The 26,068-nt window shown below is 39.8% G+C and overlaps 1 protein-coding gene across 1 annotated transcript in view; it reads left to right on the top strand.

Annotated features, from left to right (window-relative positions):
* The window catches only part of ATP9A (ATPase phospholipid transporting 9A), a 165,092-nt gene that overhangs the window by 107,098 nt on the left and 31,926 nt on the right, over positions 1-26,068 (top strand). The window contains exons 15-16 of the mRNA XM_020984234.2: positions 15,261-15,422; positions 25,736-25,828. Of these exons, the coding sequence (XP_020839893.1) occupies positions 15,261-15,422; positions 25,736-25,828 (255 nt within the window). The remainder of the gene's footprint in view (positions 1-15,260; positions 15,423-25,735; positions 25,829-26,068) is intronic.

Here is a 26,068-nt window from a genome sequence, read left to right as displayed (position 1 = left end):
TTCTCAACCATGAAGTGGGGATATCAGCAGCACGTACCAACCAGGGTTGTTATGAAGATCAAATGAGTTAATATCTGTAAAGTGCTTATCATAATGCCTGGCACATTGTAGGTGCCTTTTAAATGCTATCTATTATTATTATATTATTACTGAAGGATAATTCAGAGAGAAAGAATATGTTATATAGTGTGTGTACACACACATATACTATGTATGTGTATGTATATATGTGTGTGTATATAGTGTGTGCATTTATATACATATTTGTTGTTATTCAGTCATGTTCAATTCTTCATGACCCCGTTTGGGGTTTTCTTGGCAAAGATACTAGAGTGGTTTGCCATTTCCTTTTCTAGCTCATTTTACTGATGAGGAACTGAGTCAGACAAGGTTGAATGATTTTCCCAGAGACATATAGCTACTAAGTGTCTGAGGCTGGATTTGAACTCAGGAAGAGAGGAGTCTTCCTGATTCCAAACCCCCAATGCCACCAATTGCCCCTATAGACATATACACATACATATGTATACACACACACACACACACACACACACACACACACACACACACACACACACACACGCTTTGCTAGAGTGCATGTTCCTTGAGAGGAGGGATTGCTTTATATTTTGTTTCCCTAGTGGCTAACACAGGCCTTGGCATAGAGCAGGAACTTAACGAATGCTTGTGGATTGATTTGCTCCCATTACTTGACAGAATTAGAATCTGTATAATTTCCAGATGTTGTTTATCTTATTGCTCATAGTTGTTTTCTAATATTGTTTGAAAAATTGGATAATGGTTTGAATTTTCTTGAGTTTTTAATAGTTTCTCACATCTTTCTGTGTACCCACCTGGAGTTTGAGACGCTTATATATTACACAGTGCTGTAGAAATCACTAGAGCTAGAGTCAGGAGATCCAGTTTCAAGTCCTGGTTCTGACCCTTGTTTAGCTGTATTGGCCAGGGATAAGCAGCCGGTTGTTTTGTCCTTTTGCCTCTGTTGTGCTTATTCAGGGATCCTCAATCACCTCCCTCTTCTGAGTCTCAGTTTCCTCATCTTTAAAGTAGGGATAATAATACTTGCACTAGTGTACAAGGGTTGCGAGTGAAGTGCTTTGGATACTTAAAGTACAATCTAGATGTAATTATTAGTATCATTTTCTTCTTAGGGTCTAGTTCAGAGTTGTAAATGTCAATCATTCAGAGAGTTGAAGCGCTTTCTTCTTTTTCATTAAGGGAAATTTTTCATTTTCTTTCTTTTTTTTTTTACCTCGATTTTGAATCCTGAGTGATTTCAGCAAAATAAATACTTTTGGCTGAAGACATTGGATAAAGACAATACTTTGAAGCAATTCATGATGCATTATTTTTTAACCATTAAACCTTAGAGATCATTCAGTCCCATTTCTTCATTTCAGCTTAAATAGAATTTTTCAGAAAGTCTTACTGTTTCTGAATTCCTCCTGGACTAAGTGAAAGTTTTGCTAGAGTTGAAAATACTCCCTTTGAAATTCTATATCAATAAAATATTCTAGGCAAGGTCAGTTTATGAAATGCATACAGAAACTTTTATTCATTTCCCTCCAAAGCTGCGAGAGTAATTTTTACCAGTTGGCACAGATTCATTTCCTGTAACAGAAAGCAGGATTTCCTAAATTTGTTTCCTGTCCGCATTCTGCTTTAGAACCCCTGAAGTATCTTTATTCAGATATCGATTACAGCCTTAGGGGTACTGATCCTTCACTGGCAGCCATACAGTAACTAACAGGGGAAATTAAGTAGATATAATCTGATCAGAGATAAGTGTGCCTGAAATCTTTGAGCAAATACTCTTTAACCCTGACAGCATTCCACAATTTCTAAGACTTTGGGGATGCGGTGTGGGAGGCAAAGTATGTATTGACAGAGAGATTGGTGATAGGTAATGAACTGATTAATGTTATTGTTTCAGTGTCTAGGAAATCAAGGCATGGTGTTTCTTAAAAAGGACTAGTGGCAAAGGATGCTGGATTTTGGGTGTCTGTGAAATGAAATTTATTGAAGTGCCTTTAACTGGGGCTTTTGAGCACTTTTGGTAATTTGAGAAAGGGATCCAATGGGAATTTCCTTGTGAAATGCAGAAGCGAGAGTGCCTTTAATAGATGTAGATATGTGCGGGATCAGATACACTGCAGTCTGTCCATGGATTCTCATGTAGCAACATGTAGTCACAGTAGACTATTAGACTGTGTTTGATCCACTGTTCGCTGATAAGCGCCACCCTTTATGTTCTGCTTTTACTGTGAAACACAGAATGTTAGACCTGGAACGGAGTTTAGAGGTAAACATCTAGACCAACACTCTCATTTTATAGATGAGGAAATAGATCTAGGTAAGTGTAGCTCTTTGCTTATGGACTTAAACCCAGGCCTTTTTTTTAGGTCAGTATATATGTTTTTAAAAATCCATACCTTGCTGGTGAAGTTTCTGAAGTGCTGACCACTGTTTAAAGTGCTGACTTAGATTAGAATTGGTTAGGGTGTTAAATATCATAAATGAATTATTTAGTTCACAACCAAGGCAAAAATGGATAGCTTTTCAATACAAGGAACCAGGCTGTAGCCTACCTGTGGTCAACTATTCTTTGAGAACCACCAGGCTACTTATAAGAATGGGAAATTACACAGTTATAACTGAATCTAAGTCTCCATTCTTTGTAGTACCATATACATGCTACCTCTTTGTGGCATGGCTCTTAATTAAAATTTTAAAAGTCTTACGTCTGTGATTATGAAACTATGGACAAACTTACTGTCTAGAACAGAATAGTTTGGGGTCTATTATAATTTTAATTCAATCCAACAAACATTTGTTGAGTGCTATGTGCAAAGCACTGAAATTACTAAAATGTTTAACTTTTGGGAAGTAATGTGAATTCTTCAGCATTAAAAAATTAGTTCTTGCCTTATAAATGCTCTTATAGTGACTAAGTAACTTTGGATTCTTGTCAAGGGGTGAAACATTTAATGGATTCTGGCCTAGTTCCTAAACACACATCTCCAAATAGAAGGCAGAAATAATTAAAATCTGTCACCAGTGGTTTACTTCTGCCCACAGAATAAAAGAAAAGCCATTTCTTTGGAAATCTTTGACCCAAATTTCTCTGATTCAGGTGTTTTTTTTAAAGAAAGGCCAAAACCTGTTCCACTCATCTCATTTCACCATTGAAATCAGTCCAAAATGGAAGCAAAACGTGGAGTTGGCCCTTCCTCCCTGAAGTTTCCAGAATGAATTTGGTTTGTGCTTTATCTATTCAGTTTAACAGTCAGGTTCCATACTTGGCTGCAACATTAGTACCATGCCCTCAGTCTAGGACAGATTGACCTAAGATCTTTCGAAGTCAGTTAGAGAGGATTGAGGCTCTAGATGAGGAGATTAAATTCAGTAAACACGTATGCCTACTAAGTGCCTACTATGCCAAAGCACTTGATTGTCCTCAAAGATGATTTATGGTAGTCTATGCCTTTAAGAAACTTAATTGGGTTGAGGAGCTAAGACATGAATGCAAATAACTGTAGTATAAAATAGAATGTAAGTAAGTAGTAAAGATACAGACAAAATGTTCTGAGTGCTCTGAGGAAGAAGAGATCTCTCCTGAATGGCAGAATCTTGGAATAATGTAAAAGAACTTCAGAAATGATCTAATAGATTGTGTGCTAGGCTAATCGAGGGTTGAAGAAGCTGTGTCAGGGAAATGCTGATCCTGTCATATACCAACTCTTGAGGGCTAAAGATCTTCTATAGCCATGGTGTCAAGCTCAAATAGAAATGGGGGCTGTTAAGCCATGCATAAGGATCCCTGTGAGCCACAAAGTGACTTAGAAAACCATACATGTTGAAATAATAATTTTTTTATTAGTACATCAGCCATTAAAATCAGAGTGGAGTGTTAGGGATGTGTAAGGATGTAGAGGGCCACAGGCTGTTCATGAGATCTCACTTATGGGCGGAGGCCCCTCTTGGGTGTTGGTCCATGAGCAATGATCACCTGGTTCGGTGCTCTGTCTTATGGATCTTTAACAATCTTTAACTCCCCTAGTTACGGTGTGGTCATTAGCAGTTTACTTGTGATTGGAGACAGATAAGTGCACAGGATGTGCATGCACTGCCCACTAGCACAGCATGGGCTATTGTAACTTGATAAGAAGTTCCTGTTACTTTACTACTTAAGCGAATGCTTTGTTTAAAATAAACGGAGTTGCTTCTATCCTGCCTCCTGCCTCATCAGTGGTTATTCGAGATAGAAGATCAAACTGGCCTTGAGTCTTCAAAGTGAGCGGATTGAGCTGGTTGCGACAGTGGAGAACTACATTTTAATCTGGTTTGGGCCACACTTTGGAGTATTGTGGAGCACATCAGGCCACAGGCCATGTATTTCTTGATAACTTGCTAGACAAGTCTTCCTGGCATGGACCGGACTAGGAGGAAAAAGAGGAAAAGAGAAAAAAGAATTACACTCTCCACCCCCCTCCAAAGAATCACCGTAATGAGAGAAAAAACTAATAAAAATATGGAGAACAAAAGCAGGAGATCCTAGGCATTTCCTGCCACCAACTTTGGAATGAAGTCTCAGAGCTCAAGTCTCAGTTGTCTGGTAGGTGATGCTAAATCTCTAAATCGTGGTGGATTCTCCTAATGCAAATTGGTTATGTTGGAATCAGAGCAGTATTTGGAATATCAGAGCCACAGGACTGATGATGCCACCTCCATTACAGGTGTGAATTTCTTTTCCTTATGCATGGTGTTGACAGTGAGCAGGATGGGGCAGCTAGGTGACACAGTGAATGGAGCTCTGGCCTGGGAGTTGAGGACCTGAGTTCAAATGCAGCCTCAGATACTTACTAGATGTGTGATCCTAGGCAAATCACTTAACCCCTATTGCTTCCCCCTCCCTCCCCCCAAAAAAAACAACAGAAAAAAAAAGACAATGAGGAGGAACAGCTGTAGGGACAACAAGCTATAGCATGGATGCTTCTGGCACAGTCAACAATTCTTTATCATATATCAGGGTCCTTTATAGTAAAATGGCTAAGCAGTCATAAGCCTCTTGTATGCAACCTGTCCCAGGATCTACGTTTATCCCTCTGTTGCCACTAACTCAGTATTCCTTGGCATTCCTGCCCAAACCTCCCCTTTCCTGAGGGTCACATGAGGGGAATATCAAATCCCTTCTTTCACAGGGACTAAATAAGGACTCTCCCTCACCTCTGTATAGTGATTCAGTTACCACCAAGTCTGTTAAAAGGATCCTCTTTCTTCCAAGTAGATATACACGCACCATGGGTAGGTGGTGACAATTTCATCTTCCCCAAGAAAGCAGGTGCCTGTCAGCGATACCACCTTTGGTCCCCCAAGGCTTTTTCTTGGAAGAAGTTGTCCAGACTATCCTAGAGGAAAGGAAGGCTGCCAATTGAAGGGGGTCTGAACAAATTCTTCTGTGTTTATGGACCCCTCTGAGGAGACAAGAACCCTGAAGCCAAGACAACACTGCATGGGGGTACAAATAAGGAAGGACCAAATAAGGACAGCTGGAACTATCTCCAAGAATAATCTGTTCTTATGATTGTTCCTGGAGACTGTATTCCAGAAACCACTTGCCTGGAGAGCCCTAACCTTTCCCAGGTGGGGCATTGATTTGTAACAGACATGGCTTCAGGGAGGTTGGACATGTGATCTGAGCAGTCAGATGCATAATAATGCAGCTTTTAATTAGGGGCAACTGTCTTGTCCTGAGATGGGAGAGTGCCGTTTTGTCAGTTGGGGACAGATTGAAGACCACTAGAATTAGATTGATGTTATATTTGGCACAAGAAGCCAAGCTGGGCATGAGTAGCTGCCTTAGGGGGAATAATATGGTCCTGTGTACCAGCACAACATGGTATTGCCACTCCAGTGTCCAAATTGGCACAGGGTCCTTTCTCCAATCTCTGCTGTTTTTGTAACCATTTTCACATGGTCATTTAGCATATAATATCTCTGGAGGGTGCTGACATGTCCCACAATAACTGGATGCAATGGGAGACATAGGAAAAATTCCTCCATTGGGCCTAACCCCAAAGGAAAGAACCTTTGGTTGTCCAGTCCTGTGCTCTTTAGGTTCCAGACCGCTTGACCACACCCATAGCCACCATCCAGGAATTAGTATAGATGTAGATCTTTTCTATGTGCGGTTTTCTTACATGCAGTCTGAAGCTCAGCCCAGTGGAAGACCTTATCAGGACCCCAATTCCCTAGAGTATCCCCTAGTTTCTGGAGTAATGATTAAGTCTAATTGTGACTGTCTCTCATAGCTGATGAAGCCATTAGTCAACCAGGCATAATGATATTCCTCAGGAACCAGGTCCTTATAGGTGGGGACCCATTGGGCTAGCATGGGAGGCAGGGTTCTAGGGTCTGTACTGGAGGCCTCACTCTTCAGGGTCCTAAAGAACCAAGGGGAGAGAATGCTGGACAACCTATCATGTCTTCCAGGCTGTAGCTTTTTCTGGGTCCCACTTCAAAGAGGTAGACTTGCAGGTAGCTCAGTAAATGGGGGCCATCAGAATGCTCAGAGGGGGAATATAGGTTCCCCAAAACCTGAAGTGTCCAGTAATTTCCTGGGCTTCCTTCTTAGATTAAGGGGAAACAAATGTCGGAAGCTTATTTTGAATTGTGTTTGAAATCCTCTGGATTTCTCACACCTATGAGAAATTCCCTAAAATTGGAGTGAAAGGGCTAGACTCTGGATTTTCTTAGGGTTGATTTTCTACCCCTTGTCCCACATCATCTGATCTAGGGCCTCTGCCACTGTGGCTTCACCTGGCCTGGTCAACATTGTATTATCAATATAATGGTGTACATCAGTGCGATTTGGAAGGCCATTTTGAGATCTCTGTCCACCATAATGTAGAAGTATAAGGGACATTTCAAGTAGCCCTGGGGAATAATGATGACAGCATATTGTACTCTTTCCCTGGTGAAAACAAACAGCTTCTGACCAATCTCAGCATAGGAATAGAGAAAAAAGATTGTTAAGGTTCATAACCCCATACCACCCACCTTGGACCTGGGCTACCTGATCAACAGTGTTGAAAAGAACATGAATAGTTATAGTGATGGGTATGACAACTTTGTTTTTCTGTGGTCCACTGTAAGCTGCCAGATGTCCTCTGCCTTCTTCACAGTTAACACAGTAATATTGTAAGGAGAGCTGTATGACAAAGTAATCCAGCTTCTTACACTTCCATCACTGGAAAAGAAATATCTTTCACCCTTTGTGAAGTATCTTTTATCTAAGTGTTGTATAATATTAGCTATGTAAGATGGTTCAGGTAACTCTGGGGGTTTCCATTTGACTCTACCCACAGTAATATGCCTAGGGGTTGCTGAAAGGGCCCTCATAGATAACGAACCCATTATATCCCTCCCCTCCATGGTCTGCCCTCTCCAGCCTCCCCTGAATGATCCAAATGGGGGAAAAGGCTTTAGAGAATACCTCAGTCTATCCAGACAACACCAAATGTTGGAGGTAGCTGTAAGCCTGGTACTCTATTAATTCCAGTTTGATGTTGGAATGGAATGAGACGGTCCCTAGTTATCAGTTAATCAAAGAACTTTAGCCTGATGTGGCAAGGATACAGGAGCACTTAACTTTTCTGGACACAGCCTAACTCTCCATATGAAAATTGGTCTTGTCATCAGGGTAATGAAGGACATGATAACTCATGTGGTCTTAAGAAATCCACCAAGTCTTAGAGGTCCAGACTCCATGTGGTTGTGACTTTTTATGCCTTCAGGTGACCAGGTAACTTTAATGGGGAATCTTGGACCAATCAGGCTTCGTCTCCTTTTAGGAAAAGCTAATTCCTGTCAAAGAAGGGAAAAAGGAGAGGCCTTGGATCTATGTGGTGGGAGAAGCTGAAATCATGGTCAGTGTTAATGCTATCCTGCTCCTCTATGTAGTAAACTTAGGTGGCTCCCTGTTATCTACAGGATCAAATATCAAATTCTCTGTTTGTCTTTTAAGTCCCTTTACAGCCTGGCCTACCTCCTACCTTTCTAGGCTTCTTATATCTCACTCCCCTCTATATAGCTTACTGTCCATTGATAATGGCTTCCTTGCCATTCTTTTAACAAGATACTCCATCTCCCAGCTTGGGACATTTTCACTGGCTGTGCCCCATGCCTGGCATCTCATCTCTACCTTCTGGCTTCTTTCAGGTCTCATCTACAATCCCATCTTCTAAAAGCAGCCTTTCTCTAGCCCCATTAATGCTAGTGCCTTTCCTCCACTGATTACCTCCAGTTTACCCTGTTCAAATCTTGTTTTTTACATAGGTTTTTGTTTTTCGTGTTTTTTTTTTTACATCTTGTCTTCTCATTAGATCGAATTTCTTGAGGGTAATGATTGTCTTTTGCCTTTATATCCTCTGAATCTAGCACAGTGCCTGGCACATAGTAGGTGCTTAATAAATGCTTCTTTATATGATTTACCTTATGGACTGGCCCATCCTACTTCTGAACAGTTGTGATTATTTGGAGTTTTTCTTTATGTCAAGGCAAAATCTTCCTCTCTACAATTTCCAACCGTATTGCTCCTAGTTTTATCCTCTGGTGCTAAGCAGACCAAGTCTAAACCCTTTTTCATATGACAGTCCTTCAGATACTTTAAGACAGCAGTCATGTTGTCCTGTCTTCTTTTCCCTAGGCTTAACACACTCAATTCCTTTGGTTGATTGTCATACAGTATGTTCTAGAGATCCCTCACTCTTGGCTTTCAGAATTCTTTCCAAGTTATCACTGTGCTTCTTAAAATGTGGTGCCCAAATGTAGTCTGACAATAGGATCATCACCTGTTCTGTAAGCCATTCTTTTCAATGCAGCACTAGCTTTTTGACTTTCATCTTGTAGTTTGGCTTCATAGTGAGGTTGTAGTCCACCAGAATCCCCAAGTGTGTTTTGTGAACTGCTCTATTTTGTACTTCTGAAGTTTATTGTTTTTTAGCCAAAAGTAGGGCAGTCATTAGAAAAGCCATTGTGGGAATTACTTTTTCAATTCAAGCAAACAGATATCTCCTGGAAACCTCTCATGTACAAGGAACTGTTTGAACTTTGGGGATGCAAAGATGCTAGCTGGCGTGGTCCCTTCCCTCAAGGAGCTTATAGCTGCAGGTGCTAAAAGATGAAATTATTCTCCTGAAGAGATGCTCCATAGAGCCAGAATAACCCTACAAGGCCAGGGATTCTTGACCTTTGGCTTATGAACTTGAATGGGAAAAAATTATATTTTTACTTCAGTATAATTGATTTTCTTAGGAATCCTAAGTATTTTATTTTATGTATTTAAAAACATTATTGTGAGAAAAGACCCATAGACTTCACCAGATTGCCAAAGCTGTCCATGACAAAAAAATAAAAAACCCTTTTTATAGGCTTAGAGAATGTTAGAGTTGGAAAGACTTTAGGAATGATCTAGTCTGCTTCCTTCATTTTACAGATGAGAAAAATAGTCCCAGGAATGGAAAATGACTTGCCCAAGGTCACACAGATTAATAAAGTCAAATAGTTATGGAAATTTACTTAATAGGAATGGTTTAGTGTAATTTTTCACCTGTGAATTTTTGTTTTCTGCTGTGATTTCAAGGAATTAAAAAAAAAATACCAGCCCCAGAAGTGGAAAATGACTTGCCCAAGGTCACACAGATTGAATAAATCAAATTGTTATGGAAATTTACTTAATGGGAATGACTTAACATAATTTTTAACCCATGAATTTTTTTTTCTGCTGTGATTTTAAAGAATTTAAAAAATCATCTTTAGAATTTCCTACTCACAGTGGTGTGGGCCCAGTGTGATTATTTTTCTCTGTTTTTTTTTAAGAGGATATCTTTAAATTGAAGCTGATATATGAAAGTAACATATTTGAGCAGAAGGTGAAAATGTAAGGCTACCTACAGTGCTCATATCCTGTTTGAATAAGGTTTGAATAAGCTTGCCAAGGTTTCAATTATCACACTGCTACAGGGAAATGAGGGGGAGGAAAGAGAGTTCAGTTACTTAATGGGAACTCCACTGAGTGAAATGTGCTGTGGTAGAGAGTATCTGTCTTTAAAACCAAATGGCTTGGAGTTCAAAGTATAATTGTTGTTCCCCCTCCATTGGGAAGATGTGATTTTAATGACCGACTCGAGCCTTTGATTTATACCATAATCTTTGTTCTGGGATAGTCTGGTATCTCTGCCCTTAGAGGTGATGGAAAGTTTGAGTGATTTGCTTTCACCGTGAGAGTATTTCTCCAGCCAATACATTGACTTTTCTGTTTTTAAGTTCCTCTGTGTTTTTGGAATCTCTGTAACTGCATTAGAAAGACTGGATCTGGAGTGAAGACCTGGGTTCAAATCCTGCCTCTGTGGGTAGGTGGTACAGTGGATAGAGCTTTCAGCCTGGAGTTAGGAAGAACTGAGTTTAAATCCAGCTTCAGAGATTTACTAGATTTGTGACCTTGGACAAGCCACTTAATCTCTGTCTTCTCAACTGTAAAATGTGGATCATAACAGCATCTACCTCCCAGGTTGTTGTGAGGACCAAATGAGAAAATATTTATAAAGTGCTTGGCATGTAGTAGGTGTTTAATAAATGCATATTCCTGCATACTCGTACCTCTGCCTCTTACTATCTATGTGACCTTGGGCAAGTCATTTAGCTCTTAGTCTCTTAATCTGTAAAATGAGCAGATTGAACCAGATGACCTTTAAGGTACCTTTCAGCTTTAAATCTATGATCCTGTGGTCATTGCTCCATTTAATTGTTAATTTAAATTCAGTATCTACAACCTCCTCCTCCTCCCCCCCATCTCCACCCAATGAACCCCAGGTGGGGTCATGAAGAGTCAGATAACACTGAAACAACTTAGCAACAACAAAGTTCTCTCCTGTGAATTTCATGTTCTGCATTTTAATTTGCTTGTTAAATATTTTTAACTGGATGTTCCATAGACGTCTCAAATTTAGCATATCTAAAACAGAATTCATTGTCTTTCCCAACAAACCACCTGAAATATGAATTTCCTTATTTTGGTTGAAGGAATAAACCATCCTTCTAGCTTAGGTTCACAACCTCCGCACTGTCCTTGACTCTCCCTCAGTCCCCATATCTAGCCAGTTGCCAAACCTTGTCATTTCTGCCTCCATAATGCCTCTCACATCCGTTTCCCCCTCTCACATAGCCATCATTCTAGTTCAGGTCCTCATCCCTTCTTGCTTGGATTATTATTATAATAACTTCGTTGCTTCAGTCTTTCCTTTCATCAGTTCATCTTCCATGTGGCTACAAAAGTAATTCTCTTAAAGTATAAATTTGGCCATGTCACACTCTCCTATTGAGTAAATTTCAATGATTCCCTACTACCCTAGGATCAAATATTAGTTCCTCTGTTTCGCTTTTAAAGCTCATCACTACCTGGTCCCCAACCATCTTAAAAAACTTATTATATATTACTTCTGCTATACCTCACTCTACAGTCCAGGTCTAATTCATCCAAACTGGCCTCTTTCTTCTTCTCCACACATTACCCACTCTATCTCCTATGTTCATATTTTTTTCACTTGCCTGGAATGCAGTCCTCCCTCACTTATTCCTCTTAAAATTCCTTATTTTCTACACAATTGTTCAAATAACCACTTTTATGTGAATCAGACTTTGCTAATTCTTTCAAGTTCCTGGTATCTTACCCCGTGAACTTTATATATGTTTATTTATGTACAGATTATCTCTTATAGTAGAATATGTGCTTCTTGAGGGCAGGGCTTTGATTTTTGTCTTTGTGTGTCCACATTCATGTCACAAAGTAGTCATTTACTAAATGAATAAATGAGAAACATTTATTTTTTATTTCATTCATTCATTCATTTATTTATTATTTTTAGGCATTTGGGGTTAATTGACTTGCCCAGGGTCACACAGCAAGTAAGTATCAAGTGTTTGGTCTGAGGCCGAATTTGAACTCAGATCCTCCTGACTTCAGGGCTGGTGCTCTATCCACTGTGCCACCTAGCTGCCCCTGAGAAACGTTTATTAAGTGCTTATTGTGTGCCATGCACTGTGCTAAAGGTTGAGGATAGAGATAAAAAGTTAGACAGTTTCTGCCCTTAAGGAGATTATATTCTGAGAGAGGAGACTGCACATTATATTTAGGGAGTATTGGTTTGAGAAATATATTTTGGGTAGTGGAATTGGAGTAGAATGGTGGTAATGTTGATTTAATTGCAGTTTTCTGGGCTAGAGGTAGGGGCAGCGAGGTGGTGTAATGGATAGAGGGTGTCGGGCCTGGGGTCAGGAAGAATGAATTCAAATCTGGCCTCAGACACTAGCTGAGTGACCGTAGGTGAGTCATTTAACTCTGTTTGTCTCAGTTTCCTCATCTGTAAAATGAGTTGGAGAAGGAAATGGCAAACCACTCCAGTATGTTTGCCAAGAAAACCCCAAATGGGATCATGAAGAGGACTGAAACAACTGAAACAACTGAACCAACGAGGGCTAGAGAGGAGGGTATAGGGAGGAGGGAAGGTACTTCTGAGATGGCCAGGTTGAAGACGTTGTCACTGGGAGCCAGAGTGGGTCAGTTTAGAGGAGGCAATAGAAACAGCAGGGTGGAGGATGACTAGGGTGAAGATTGATTTAAGAATGGGTCATGGATAGGAGAATATGGAATATTTGCAACTAGGTGGCACAATGGATTGCTGGATTTGGAGTCAAAAAGACTCAAGTTTGAATTCTCCCTCAGATACTTAATAGGTGTGTGTCTCTGGGCAAATCACATTTCTTGATCTGTCAAGTGGGTATGATAATAGTTCATAGAGTTATTATGAGGTAAGATAAGCAGACAAAGTGCTTTGCAAACCTTAAAACACTATGTCAATTCTAGCTTTTTAAAAATAACTTTTTGAGTAAATTAAATAAAGTAAATGAAGAATAGCACTATATAAAATTTAACTGTTATTAGGGAAATTTTTGAGTAAAATAAATGAAAGAGAGGAAGAATGGCTATTGTTCAGATGTTAACATGCATCTGAATGGACCTCCTTAAGAGTTTGTCCAACAGGATGTATACCTGAGGCACATAATACAGGTAGAAAATGAACTAGGCCCAGAGTTGAAAAAGAGGAGAGCAGGTTGACTTGCTTTTGGGCAATTGCAAAGTACTTTATTGACCCCAAGTATGCCATAACTACAAAGATTCATTGTTTCAGTGTGACCATGTTAGCAGCGTTACTGTAGGGCATCAAGACCTGAATGTTACTGTAAATCACGAGCCACAGAGGGTACTGGGATGACACACAGAGGGTGTGAGCAAGCAACATGTAACCAGGGAGCAATTCCAAAGAATGAGAACGAAGGATATTAAAAGAATTGTGTTACAGAAAGAGAATGTGAGCTGGTTGTATGGTGTGAGTTAGGGATGCAGGGTAGTTGGCAAGAACATTCCAATGGGTACTCTCAAGATGCTGGGAGAAAGTGAGGAAAGCCCCTTGCTTATTGGATGGGCCCCTGTTGGGAACTTTTGGGAATGATGGCTGGGAGATACATAGGTGAGGCAGGCATGGATGGGTTCTATTTTTGTAGGGAACTTCTAAATCAGTGAGATTATGGATCCATTTGAATATCAGTTGAAGCCTATTCAACTTAGTTCATTCTTTCATCTTTAATACTTCTTCAATGGATAACTGATCTCATGATATAGGGATTCCCTTTGGTGGTACAAACCACAGCCCATCTATGCCTTCTTAATCTATGGGATGGATGCTTATCCAAGCCCTTCTGTGGTTCTTCCAGGGGATCTACTCCACGAGCTAGAGGGCTTTCTCTAGGTCTTTGAAAAGTTCATAATTACCAGTAGAGTATATTTAGATTATCCATCTGTTATCTCTTGCTTTTGCTGCCTGACTGGCCGACTTTTATTTCTGGTCACATATTTCCTGGCTGTCATCCCTTATGTCATCCTTGCAGTTGTGGGTAATATACTGCGGCTACCCGCTGCCCATCTCTGTTGCCCTTCAGGTTGCCCACAATTTTGATTGATTTTCAGAGATGGTGGTGTTCAGTGATCCACGGTCATGCTGCATCAGTGGGAGGCTGTTGGGGTTAAATTTTTTTTTTTAAATTCAAGAACATCTTGAAAATGTCATGTAATTTCCTGAATGCAATTGACCTCCTTTCTGCTCTTTTATTCTGGGTCTAACTTATTGTCCATCTGCATTTTCTGTTCAAGATATAAGTTGTAATGGATTAAATTAACACAGGGATTCAACAAATATTACCTGCCATGTACAGGGTCTTTCATGTTGGGAGATATGTAGATGGCAGGCAGTGTGGTATAATGGAAAGAGCACTGGATTTGAAGCCAGACGACCTGTGTTCAAATGCTGGCATTGTTGATGTGATCTAAGGCAAGCAAAAACCTCTTTAGGCCTTAGCTTCCTCCTCTGGTAGTGCGGTAAAGTGGAGAACCAGTACCTGCATTCTTTTACTGGAGACACCATTTACATGGATAGACATATATAAAATTGAAATTAAGGCAGAAAAAGGGAATGCTGGATCTGAGGTGAGAGGAACTGAGTTCAAATACAACTCTCTACAGGTTATCACTTGTATGACTTTGGACAAGCTACTTCATCTCTGTGGGCTTGTTTCCTCATCTGTAAAATTAGGAGATTGGTGACTGTAGCTCAGTCTAATGCTGTGAATTTCTTTTGTTCTATCTCTCTTATTCTCTGTCTTATTCTCTCCTTCTTCCCCTCCCTTCCTCCCTCCCTCCTTCTCTCTTTCTCTCACTCCCCTTCTTCCCCCTCTTCCCCTCCCTCTTTTCTCCCCTCTTCCCCTCCCCCTCCTTGTCTACCAGGCTATAGTTTGTACTATATTGAATATAGTATCAATCCTAGCGTTTATAGTTTGTACAGCATTGACTCACTAAGCCTTCCACAGGCTTAAAGTAATTAATATTGTCAATGAGCAAGTTTGGCCTCAGGAAGTGATGTTAAAGGGCCATTTGTTCATGTCTTATGAAACCCGCCCCCCTGCCCCCAAAAACACCCCCCAGAACCCTAGTGCTTTTACCTTGACATAAGTGATCAACTTTTTCCTCAGCCCGCCCACAGCTCCTCCCTGACGGGTGTTCATTTGCATGACCCGTGAACCTGGAAACTCAGCGGTGTATCTGACCTTTGACCTTTGGTTATATTTAGGTGGCCCTGGTCCAGTGGACTGAAAGTGTTGGTTTAACCCTGGTGGGCAGAGATCAATCTTCTATGCAGCTGAGGACCCCTGGTGGCCAGATTCTGAACTTCACCATTCTTCAAATCTTCCCATTCACTTATGAAAGTAAGCGCATGGGCATCATAGTAAGGGTAAGTAACTATGTAGTTGCCCTTTATTTACGGCTACAGTGTTTAACAAACAAAGCAGGTACAGTGCACATGTCAAGTAGCATCAGCGGTCTTGACTTAGTGTTTTCTGTCACCATCTCCCTCTTTGATATGCATTTTTTCTGAAAGTGTAAAATCTTTCCATATGTTGGAGTCACAACCTTTCTGACCTTCACTGATAAGAAAATATACTTTTCTAAAGCAGATGGACCACAGATATCTGATACAGCTTCTGGTTAACTCATTGAATTAGGAGAGAAAACATGCAGGCACTATCAAGATCGCAATACCTAAAGCTTGAGCATTTTTTAGTAATGCAACTCTCCACATAGAATAGTAATAATAATAACAACTCCCATGGCTATATTGCTTTGCAGTTTACAAAATGCTTTCTTCATAAAAATCCTCCTACATGAGATGTTCAAATATTATTTTGCCTATTTTACAGTTGAAGAAAATGAGGCTCAGAGAGAAATGAAGTTGTCTAGTCCATATGAATTGCTGAATAAAAGTTCTAGAACTAAACCATAGGTAAAAGCTAGCATTCATATAGTACATTAAGGTTTGCAGCATACTTTATGATTATTAGATTATCAGATCCTTCAACAACCCAGGGAGATAGGAGCTATTTTTACCCTCATTTTATAGATGAGGAAATGGTAGCTGAGAATGGTTCAGTGACTTGCCCAAGGTCACAGAGTTAGTAAGTGTTTGAGATTGGATTTGAACTCAGTTCTTCCTGAATCCAGGCCCAATCAATCAATAACATTTATTAACCACCTACTGTGTGCTAGGCACTGGGAATACAAAAAGAAGCAAAAGACAGTTTTTACCCTCAAGGAGTTTACAAAATAACGAGGAAAACAACATGCAAACAAGCACATGCAAAGTAAGTTATGTATAGGATAAATAGAAAAGAAATAACAGAGGGAAGGCATTAGAATTAAGATGGATTGGGAAAGGCTTCATGAATTGGTAGAATTTTAGTTGGGACTTAAAAGCAGGTCAGTAGTTGGAGCAGAGGCAAGTGTTCAAGGCAAGGAGTCAGCCAGAAAGAATGCCTGGAACTGAGAGATGGAGTGGCTTGTTGATGGAATAGCCAGGAGGCTATTGTCACTGGATTGAAGAGTACATATCTGGTAGTGAGGTGTAAGAAGACTGGAAAGGTAGGAAGGGGTTGGGTTATGAGGGACTTTCAGTGTCAACCGGATAACTTTCTATTTGACCCTGGAGGCAATAGGGGGCTACTGGAGCTTATTAAGTATGGAGGTGTGATGTGATCAAACCTGCATTTTAGGAAAATCACTTTAGTGACTGAGTGGAGATGCTTGAGCAGGCAGACCCATCAATAGGCTATTGCCAAATGTGGAAGTGATGAGGGCCTTCACTAGGGTGGTGGTAGTGTCAGAGGAGAGACGAGAACTTATTCCAGAGGTGTTGCAAAGATGGAATCAACAGATCTTGGCAACAGCTTGGATATGGAGAATAAGCAACAGTGAAGAATCCAGGATGACTCCTAGGTTGGGAACTCATGGAACTGGGAGGATGAGATTGCCCTCTACAATAATAGGGAAGGTAGAAGGCAGGGGAAGGGTTTAGGAGGAAAGATAACAAGTTGTGTTTGGACGTTGGAGATGTGAGAATGGAGGTCATCAGAGAGACTGGGGCACCACCTAGGTGTCTCTAAGTCTCCTCTATCACCAGTGTCTTTTTTCCACATCATTTCACCCAAGAACAGCTTCTAAGAAAGTTCTGCCCATTTTTATGGAGGGCTGGGACAAGGAAGAATTTTTGCTTTAATTAAAGTTATTTTTCTTTTTCTTCTATCATAATTGAATAGTTCCTAAAATCAGCTATTTGAGAATAATAATGATGATAACAGCTTACATTTCTGTAATACTTTATAATTTATGAAATGCATCTCTCCCAACTAAAGTGCAAGGAACAACCCATTATGGTTGTTTGTGTTTGGATTTACCCATGGTTTTGTGGCTAGTCAGAGCTGCATCTGACGTCCAGATTTTCTGACTCCATAGTCAGTGGAGTTTTTTTTCCCCCTTAAAACAAGAATACTATGTTGTTAAATGAAAGGAAGAGACAGTTGCCTCAATTTTCAATCATTCAGTCATTAAGGATTTATTAAGCAACTGTGTGTCCGTCATTGTGCTGGACCACGGGGATAGAAAGACAAACAAGAAATGGTCCTTCCTTTAAGCAGCTTAAATTTTATTAAAAAAAAAATAGGGCACTAGTAGCTTGAGGCTTAGCTTCTAGTCAGGAAAGGCTTCATGTGGAAGGTGGTGCTTTGAGCTGAGCCATGAAGGAAACTAGGGATTCTGAGAAGTGAGGAAGGAAATACATTCCTGGACTGGAGAATAGTCAGGACAAAGGCTAGGAGCGGGAGATAGAGTGTGATGTATGAAGAACAGTAAAATGCCAAGCTGGATCACAGAATGTATAAAGGTGTATAATGTGGAGAAAGATTGCAAAAGAAAATTGGTGTCAGGTTATAAAGAGCCATAAATGCCAAACAGAGGGGTTTATGTTTGATCTTAGAGGCAATAGGGAGCCATTGAAGTTTGTTGAGTAGAAGAGTTCACATGTTCAGAACTGCCCTTGACTGTTTGGAAGTGGAATAGGGAGGGACTTGAGGCAAGGAGACTGAAGCTGTCACAGTAGCCCAGGAGAGAGGTGAGGAAAGCCTGACCTGAGGTCATCATGAATGAGTAGAGAGAAGGGGGTGGATGCTAGAGATAGTGGAGGGAGAAATAACAAGATTTGGCCATTGATTAGATGGGAGGGGGGAGTGAGAGGGAAGAGTTGAAGATGGCAGCAAGGTTGGGAAAATAGGTGACCGATGGTATTCTTGATAGCAATAGGGCAATTTTTAAAAGGGGTGGGAGGTTATGAATTCTTTTGGACGTGTTGGTTTTGAGGTGCTTATATGATATCTAGTCCAGTAGGCAATTGGTAAACGAGATTGGAGCTTAAGGGAGAGCAGGAATATACACACATGCATGCATGTGTAAACATGCATATGTATGCATGTGTGCACAAACATATACATGTATGTATTAAACATGTATATATGAATATATTTTAATATATGTATATGTAGAGGTGGGAAGAAAGAGGGAGAGAGAGAAGTTGTTTTGCTTGGATTGAGGCATTTGCTTGGGATTATAAGTGCCAGTTCATCTAGCCCAGTGGTATCAAACACAATTAGAAATGGGAGTTACTGCACTTTACATAAGGATCCTTGAGGGCCACATATGAATTTATAAAACTGTGTATGAATAGTATCTATGTTTTATTGTGATTTTACTTATTTTGTTAAGTATTCCAGTTACATTTTAGTCTAGTTGGTCTTGGGACTGTTGCAGGCTACATTTGCACATTGAATGCCTCTGATGTAGCCAGTCCTTCTTAGTCACTTAGGTGGTGCAGAGGAAAGAGTGTTAGGGGTAGAGTCAGGAAGACTTGAGTTGACATCCAGCCTCAAACATGTACTAGCTGTGTGGCCTTGTTCAAATCACTGAATTTCTGTTTACCTCAGTTTTCCTGAACTGTAAAATGAGGATAACAGTGACACCTAACTTCTGGGGTTGTTGTGAAGGTCAAATGAGATATTTATAAAGTACCTAGCATAGTAGCGGCCACATAGTAGATATTTAATAAATGCTTGTTTCTTTCTTTCCCCCTTCGTCTACTGGTCTGTCCATGGTAGCAAGAGTATTCAGGGCCTTCTCATTTAGCTCTGATAGTTTTAGCACCAGGCTGCTCTGACTCTCCCAATTTAAAGGCTACTTAGTCACAGCCCCACCTATCCTGAGCTACATTCTTTCAGGAAGAAGCAGCTTTATATATAGGCGAGGAACACTTTGTCCTGAATCTTAGCTTCTGACTTCTGATTTAAGGGATTCCCTGGGCAAAAGTCAGGAACTTTGAATAATGTAGAAGTTTGTGACAAACTTTTTTTTTTCCCTGCGACGGAGATACAGAGCTGTGTGCCCTCGTGCAAACATATGCACATGCAAAGAGAACCATATGGACAGACACAGAAATAGAGACCCATAGATAAGCACACACACACAAACACAGAGTCCCTATGTGAACAAGCATTTATTAAGAGTTCACTATATGCCAGGCATTGTACAAAGTGCTTGACATACAAATATAAGCAAGATAGATAGATTTACAAACACACAAGGATGTAGACATAGAGACAGATAAACAGGGATAAGACAGACAGACAGGTACAGATATGTGAACACAGACAAATGGACAGACACTTTTCAATAGGTCTTAGCTTTCTGACTTAGTTTTCTCACAGTGTACTTACATTGACTTTCTGCAAATTAAAAAAAAAATTTAAGAAAACCTCATAGTGTGAAGAAGGTAGATTTAGTTATGCAGCAGATTGGCATCTGACTGAATGTTTCTTCACAGGTATTGACTTTTTTCACCTCATACCTTCAGCTACATCGAACAGCTTGGGGAAGGACCTTCTTGCTGCCCACAAACCAGTCTTTTTTCTTTGTATTGTGACCTCAGTTCTAGGAAGTAGGCTAGAAACAAAGGCCATTCGAGCTACCTCTTTGGAGGCAGTTTGTTTTGTTGTGCACAAGATGTTCCATTGAGCCCCCTCCTTTCCCACCCCTCAGCCCCCCCCCATGTGGAATGATGAAGTCTGATCTCCTGCATAGATCATACCATTGTCATAGCTGAAAGAAAAAAAGCCTTTGAATACTGGCCAAAAGCAAACCAGGATGGAAAAAGATGAAATTCTGAAACAATAGCACTGGCAAATCCCTCTGTGAATTTATAGTGTGATCTTGCCATAATCTGAGAACGAAGTAACCTTCTAATGAACTCGATGAAGAGGAAGTGACTAATGCTAGAAGACAGTTGATATAGTATTTATATTGGACAGAATCTCTAAACTATCTTAAGCCAGTTCTGTAGCAGAGGAAGTGGAAGGTTTATGCACTTTCCTACAAAATTGTTTTTAAACACCGTTTTTTGGGAAGAAAACAGGCAAAAACTTTATATAGGGACAGCTACCTTTTGCTTGAGCCAGAGCGCTCTGGCATAATTTCTGGAGCAATACATCAAAGATAAAACTATATGGATTGACCATAAGGTCACTTTTTGCCCCTTTTGATTGAAATGTATTTTCTGGATACTTATGTTATCCTATAAGATTCTCAATGCTAGGCCATCTAAAAGTAAATTTAAAGAGAAAATTGTTCTTTTGGCTTAGGGTGCTCTGTATTTAAATTAAAGATTTTGTGTATGGGATTTAAATACAAATATTTAAAAATATTTTATTTTTCTCCAATTACATATTAAAACAATTTTTAAAAACTTTTTTTTCTCTTTTAGGCAACTAGGGTTAAATGACTTGCCCAGGGTCACATAGCTAGTAAAGTGTCACGTGTTTGGTCTGAGGCCAGATTTGAACTCAGGTCCTCCTGACTGCAGGGCCAGTGCTCTATCCACTGCGCCACCTAGCTGCCCTAAAAACATTTTTTAAAAAAAAGTTTTGAGGGGGCAGCTACATGGCACAGGGAATAGAGCACCAGCCCTAGATTCAGGAAGACCTGAGTTCAAATGTGGCCTCAGACACTTGACATTTAACTAGCTGTATGACCCTGGGCAAGTCACTTCACCCCATTGCCTCAACAACAAAAAAAGGTGTGAGTTCCAAATTCTATCCCTTTCTCCCCTCCCTCCTCCCTCTGATGATAAGCAATCTGATGTGGTTTATACAGGTGCAATCATGTAAACCATTTCCATATTAGTCATTTTATACAAGAAGACTTGAATAAAAAAGAGAATGAATGAAAGAAAGAAAGAAAGTGAAAAGTAGCATGAAAAGCAACATTTTTGTTCAAGGTGTTTATTCTGGGGAGGACTGATTTGCATTTGCATTAGCATTAGCATTTGCATCATTGGCTGATCATTCTAGGACTGATTGATTCTTCTCTCATGCCCTGTACACAGGGTGACCAAACCTCTGCCATTCTCTCTTTTTTTAAATTAAAAATTTTTATTCTGAACTTAAACATTAAATAAAACAGACATTTCCAAACACATAGTAGAACAGAATAAGAGAATTATACATGAAACTACAGATATCTATCATTTACAGTTTGCTTTTCTTTCAGGTATATAATTAAGTTCAGCTAATAGCTTTCAAAGGAGCAGCTAGATGATTTAGTGGATAGAGCACTGGGCCTGGAATTAGGAAGATCTGAGTTCAGATGTGGCCTCAAACACTTAATAGCTGTGTGACCCTGGGCAAGTCACTTAACTTCTGTTTGCTTTAATCCACTGGAGAAGGAAATGGCAAACCACTCCAATATCTTTGCCAAGAAAACGCCATGGACAGTATGGTTTGTGGGGCCACAAAGAGTCAGATACAACTGAATGACTGAACATATCCAATAGCTTTCAGAGTTCTTTTGCTCACCTATGCTTCCTTCTAGTGTATCTTCTCTTCTGTTTTCTTCATTAAAAAAAAAAACCAGTTACCTTCCAAGCTGCTTTCCAAAATGACTGTATCAGTCCACAGCTCCAACAGCAGTGCATTTAGAGTGTCTGTTTTTCTGTAATCCCACAAACAGTTGCCAATTTTCCTTTATTGGCATTGTTGTCATTCTGATAGGTATGAGGTAGAACCTCAGACATACTTTAATTTGTATTTCTCCAATTATTGGTGCTTTGGAGCATTTTTTCATATGCTTATTGATAGCTTGGATTCCTTCCTTTGAAAACTTTTTGTCCATCTACTTTGACCATTTATTGGGGAATCCTGGCACTTGCTCTGATCAAATACTTCTTTGAGGCTCACTTCCAACTGTTCATATGATTGTGTTCCTATCCTTGTTGCTGCCATCTGGTGGCCTTTGAGTTACTCTCTTTCCTTTCACAAGTAGTTAAGTACTTGTCTCAGAGTTGTCTTCTCTCTTCCAGTGTCAGTCCTCATCCTTGGGAATCTCAGTGTTCACATTGGTGTCTCTTTAACATTCTGGCCTTATGGTTAATTAATTTCCTGAACTCCCATCACCTACATTTCCAATCTACCTTACTGACCCTGAAGGAGACTCACATTTTAGACCAGAGGGGTCAAACACTCAGCCCTATGGGATAGCAAGTTCACCCTGAACCAGATTAAAATGTAATTGGGAAATAAATGACAAAATAAACAGTGACGCAGTAGAAAATAGATGGTGTTAATGTTTGGTTTTCCAAGTTAATATGTCACCCAGAAGGATTGTTATGTATAGTTTAGGGGCTTCTGTTTCTATTTACATTTGACAACAGTGCCTTAGACCATGAGTCTTAGGAGTATGGTCTTTATGAGATCACCAACTCTGAAATTCCCCTATCTACCACTTTCTCCCTTCCTTCTATCTCTCTCTGTCCCTGCCTCCTAAACCTTTCCTTTGTCCTAATTTAAATCTCTGGTTCCTTCGTATCTCCCTCTTTTGCAGTCCCTCACTTTCCTCCTCTTAACTACCTTGCTTCGATAGTTTGACAATTCATCTATGCTATGTATTTCATCCCTGTAGGATGTTTCCCTATTCTTTGGATAGTGATATCTTGCCATTTCTCAACCTTACATTATCCCTACCATCTGCCTTCTTTGTTCCTAACTTCCAAATTTCTGAATGACATTCTGAATGACTGAATGACGTGTAGACAGTGTCTACAGGGTCCTCTAACTATTTTGTTAACCTGATCTCAACTGGGACTTTGCTACTGCATGACAATACTTGTATGCCTCCCTAATTGTCTATCTATTACATTTCCGTAAAGAAGCTGTTAACACTTTCTTCATTTCCAAACCCTTCCCTCTCCTACTTTACTGAGAAGATCGAAGCTATCCATCTTGCATTTGCTGATCTCCTACTTCTCTGTATCTTCATCTGTTTTCTTCTGTTTTGCTCCAGTCTTAGAGGATGAAGTAATCCTGATTCTTGACAAGACCAATCCCTCTATTTGTGCCTTTAATCCTATCCCTACCTACCTCCTTCAGCAGTTTGCCTCATTGATCGTATGCTTTTTTTCATTCATCTTCAGTCTTCCCCTGTCTGTTAGATAATTCCCTATGGCCTGTAATCGTCAAGTCTCACATATACCTAAAAAACAAACAACAACAACAACAGCAACAACAAAACAACCAAAAAAATCCCTTCCACTTGACCCTGTCATTTGTGTTATTTTATAATCTCTCCTAAATTTGGTTGCCAGACCTCAAGAAAGTATCATCCCTTCTCACTGCTTCTGTTTTCTTTATTATCTGCTTATTTCTTTTATTACCTTGCAGTTGGGTTTCAGATCCCACCAGTCAACTGAAATTGCCTTCCTCGAGGTTACCAATGATCTCTTAATGGCTAATTCCAGTGATTTTTTTCCAGTTTTTCTTCTCTTTAATATTTCTCTCCATATATGTGTTGACTGCCCCATTCTCCTGGATTTTCTTCCTCTTGACTCCTAAGGTACCATTCTCTCCTCTGATTTTCTTCTTACCCATCTGACCATTCTTTCTCAATGTCTTTTGCTAAATTCTTATTCATTCTCCACCCTTTAAGTGTGATTATAACCCAAAACTTTATCTTTTCATCTTCTCTTTCTGTACTTTATAATCTTATCTATCGTCAGTCTTTGTTTTGAATCTTTATGCCTGTATTTCCATTGCTGCTGGATCTTTTTCATTGGAGTGTCCTGCTGGCATTCAAACTTAGCATGTCCAAAACAGTACTTATTATGTTTCTTCCCTAAACCCATCTATCCTACATATGGCCCTGTTTGTAGTGGCAAAATAACCATTCTCCATTAGCTTCGTAATCTTGGACTCTTCCTCAATCCTATTCTTCACCTTTCATACCCATTCAGATGCCACGTTGTATAGATTCGATCACAACTTTTTTTGTGTATCCTCTCTCCCTTTACACAATCACCAACTCTGGGCCTTCAAAATGTGTCTTCCATACACTGTTGTAATAGCCTTCTGATTGACCTCTGTACCTCCACTCTCTTCATTTCATGTTTCACACAGCTGCCAAAATAAACTATTCAAGGCATAGGGCTGACTAGGTCCCTTTACTCCCTCAAAAAAAAAGAACCAGATAAATAACAACTAAAAACCTCATCCTAAACTACTAAGAACAAACCTTAAGAAACTATCTGTTTTCTCTGGGATAAATTGTATACCCTCTGGAATCTACGGTATAAGGCTTTTTGTAGTAAGGCTCCACCCTACTTTTCCAGGCGTATTTTATATTGTTTCCTTTTGGAGTCCCCATTCAGTCTGAACTGGAATACTACCTGTTTCCTGAACTAGACATTTTTTTACAGGACATCTCCCATACCTGGAACATATATTACTTTGTTCATTTTCACCTTTTAGAATCCTTATCTTTCTTCAATGCTCAACTCAGGCATTACCTCCTCACTGAAATCTTCCATGTTCCTCCAAATTCTTTGTTCTCTTTTCCTCTTCAGATTTTACTAGAGAACTTTGATTTCTCCCTTACCCTTATCACTTTGTATTTTTTCTTCTATTCATATATTGTTTTCACTGGTAAAATAATAATAATAATAATAACTTGTAAGACACTTCTAATGTTTCAAGCACTTTACAAATATTATCCCTTTTGATTCTCAACCCTGAGAGATAGGCTATTATTATCCCTATTTACAGTGAGGAAACTGAGGCTCAGGAGAGGTTCAGAGTCACACAGCTAGTAAGCCTCTGAGGCGCAATTTGCACTCAGGATTTCCTGACTCCCAGATCCAGTGCTCTATTCACTGTGTCTCTTTGATGCCTAGGAATGCCTTAGAATGTAGCACCTTGAAAGCAGAGTCCATTTGCAGATAAAATGATGAAAAACAGAGCCATATATATACATATACATATACATATACATATACATATACATATACATATACATATACATATACATATACATATAGTCCTAGAATCTTTCCTCTGATTATTTGTATATATTGAAGGCACCTGTATTTCCACTGTCCATTTGTTGCCTTTCATTTGGTTACATAACCAATCAACTCCATATTCTAGTCATAGATGTCTTGGCTGTGTTTCAAATGACTTCTTGCAGGTAAATCATTGTTTCAATACTACAGTCTGTGTACATCTGCTGTGGGTTTTTGTTATTATTACTATTCTTTGAATTGTTTGTAGTTCCAGTTATTTTGAAAAATGTATTTAGGGGAAAATGAAGGTGATCCTTGAATTCTTCATTCGTTTCCCCCCTCCCCAGGATGAGTCAACAGGAGAAATCACATTCTATATGAAGGGAGCAGATGTTGTCATGGCTGGTATTGTGCAGTATAATGACTGGCTGGAAGAAGAGGTAAGATTTGGTCTGGGCTTGTTTTTTCTAGAATAAAGCACAAAGCAAAAGCTGTTAATAACCTTCTTAAAAGAAGTGACCCCCTGTTGGCATTCTGGTTTGTGAAAGCTGCCTAACAGCGGGAAACATAAGGCTGTAAAGAGCTGGGTCTCTGAAGGAAAGAATTGGTCATCTGGGAGCAGGGGAGGGAGCCCCAGAGGGTCAGTTTCAATGTCAGATTGGCTCATTTAGTCATTCTGT

This window comes from Phascolarctos cinereus, unplaced genomic scaffold (assembly GCF_003287225.1).
Source record: "Phascolarctos cinereus isolate Bilbo 61053 unplaced genomic scaffold, phaCin_HiC Scaffold_2;HRSCAF=192, whole genome shotgun sequence".
Taxonomy (NCBI): domain Eukaryota; kingdom Metazoa; phylum Chordata; class Mammalia; order Diprotodontia; family Phascolarctidae; genus Phascolarctos; species Phascolarctos cinereus.
The sequence above is the reverse complement of the archived record's forward strand: the minus strand, read 5'-3'. Positions and strand labels throughout refer to the sequence as shown.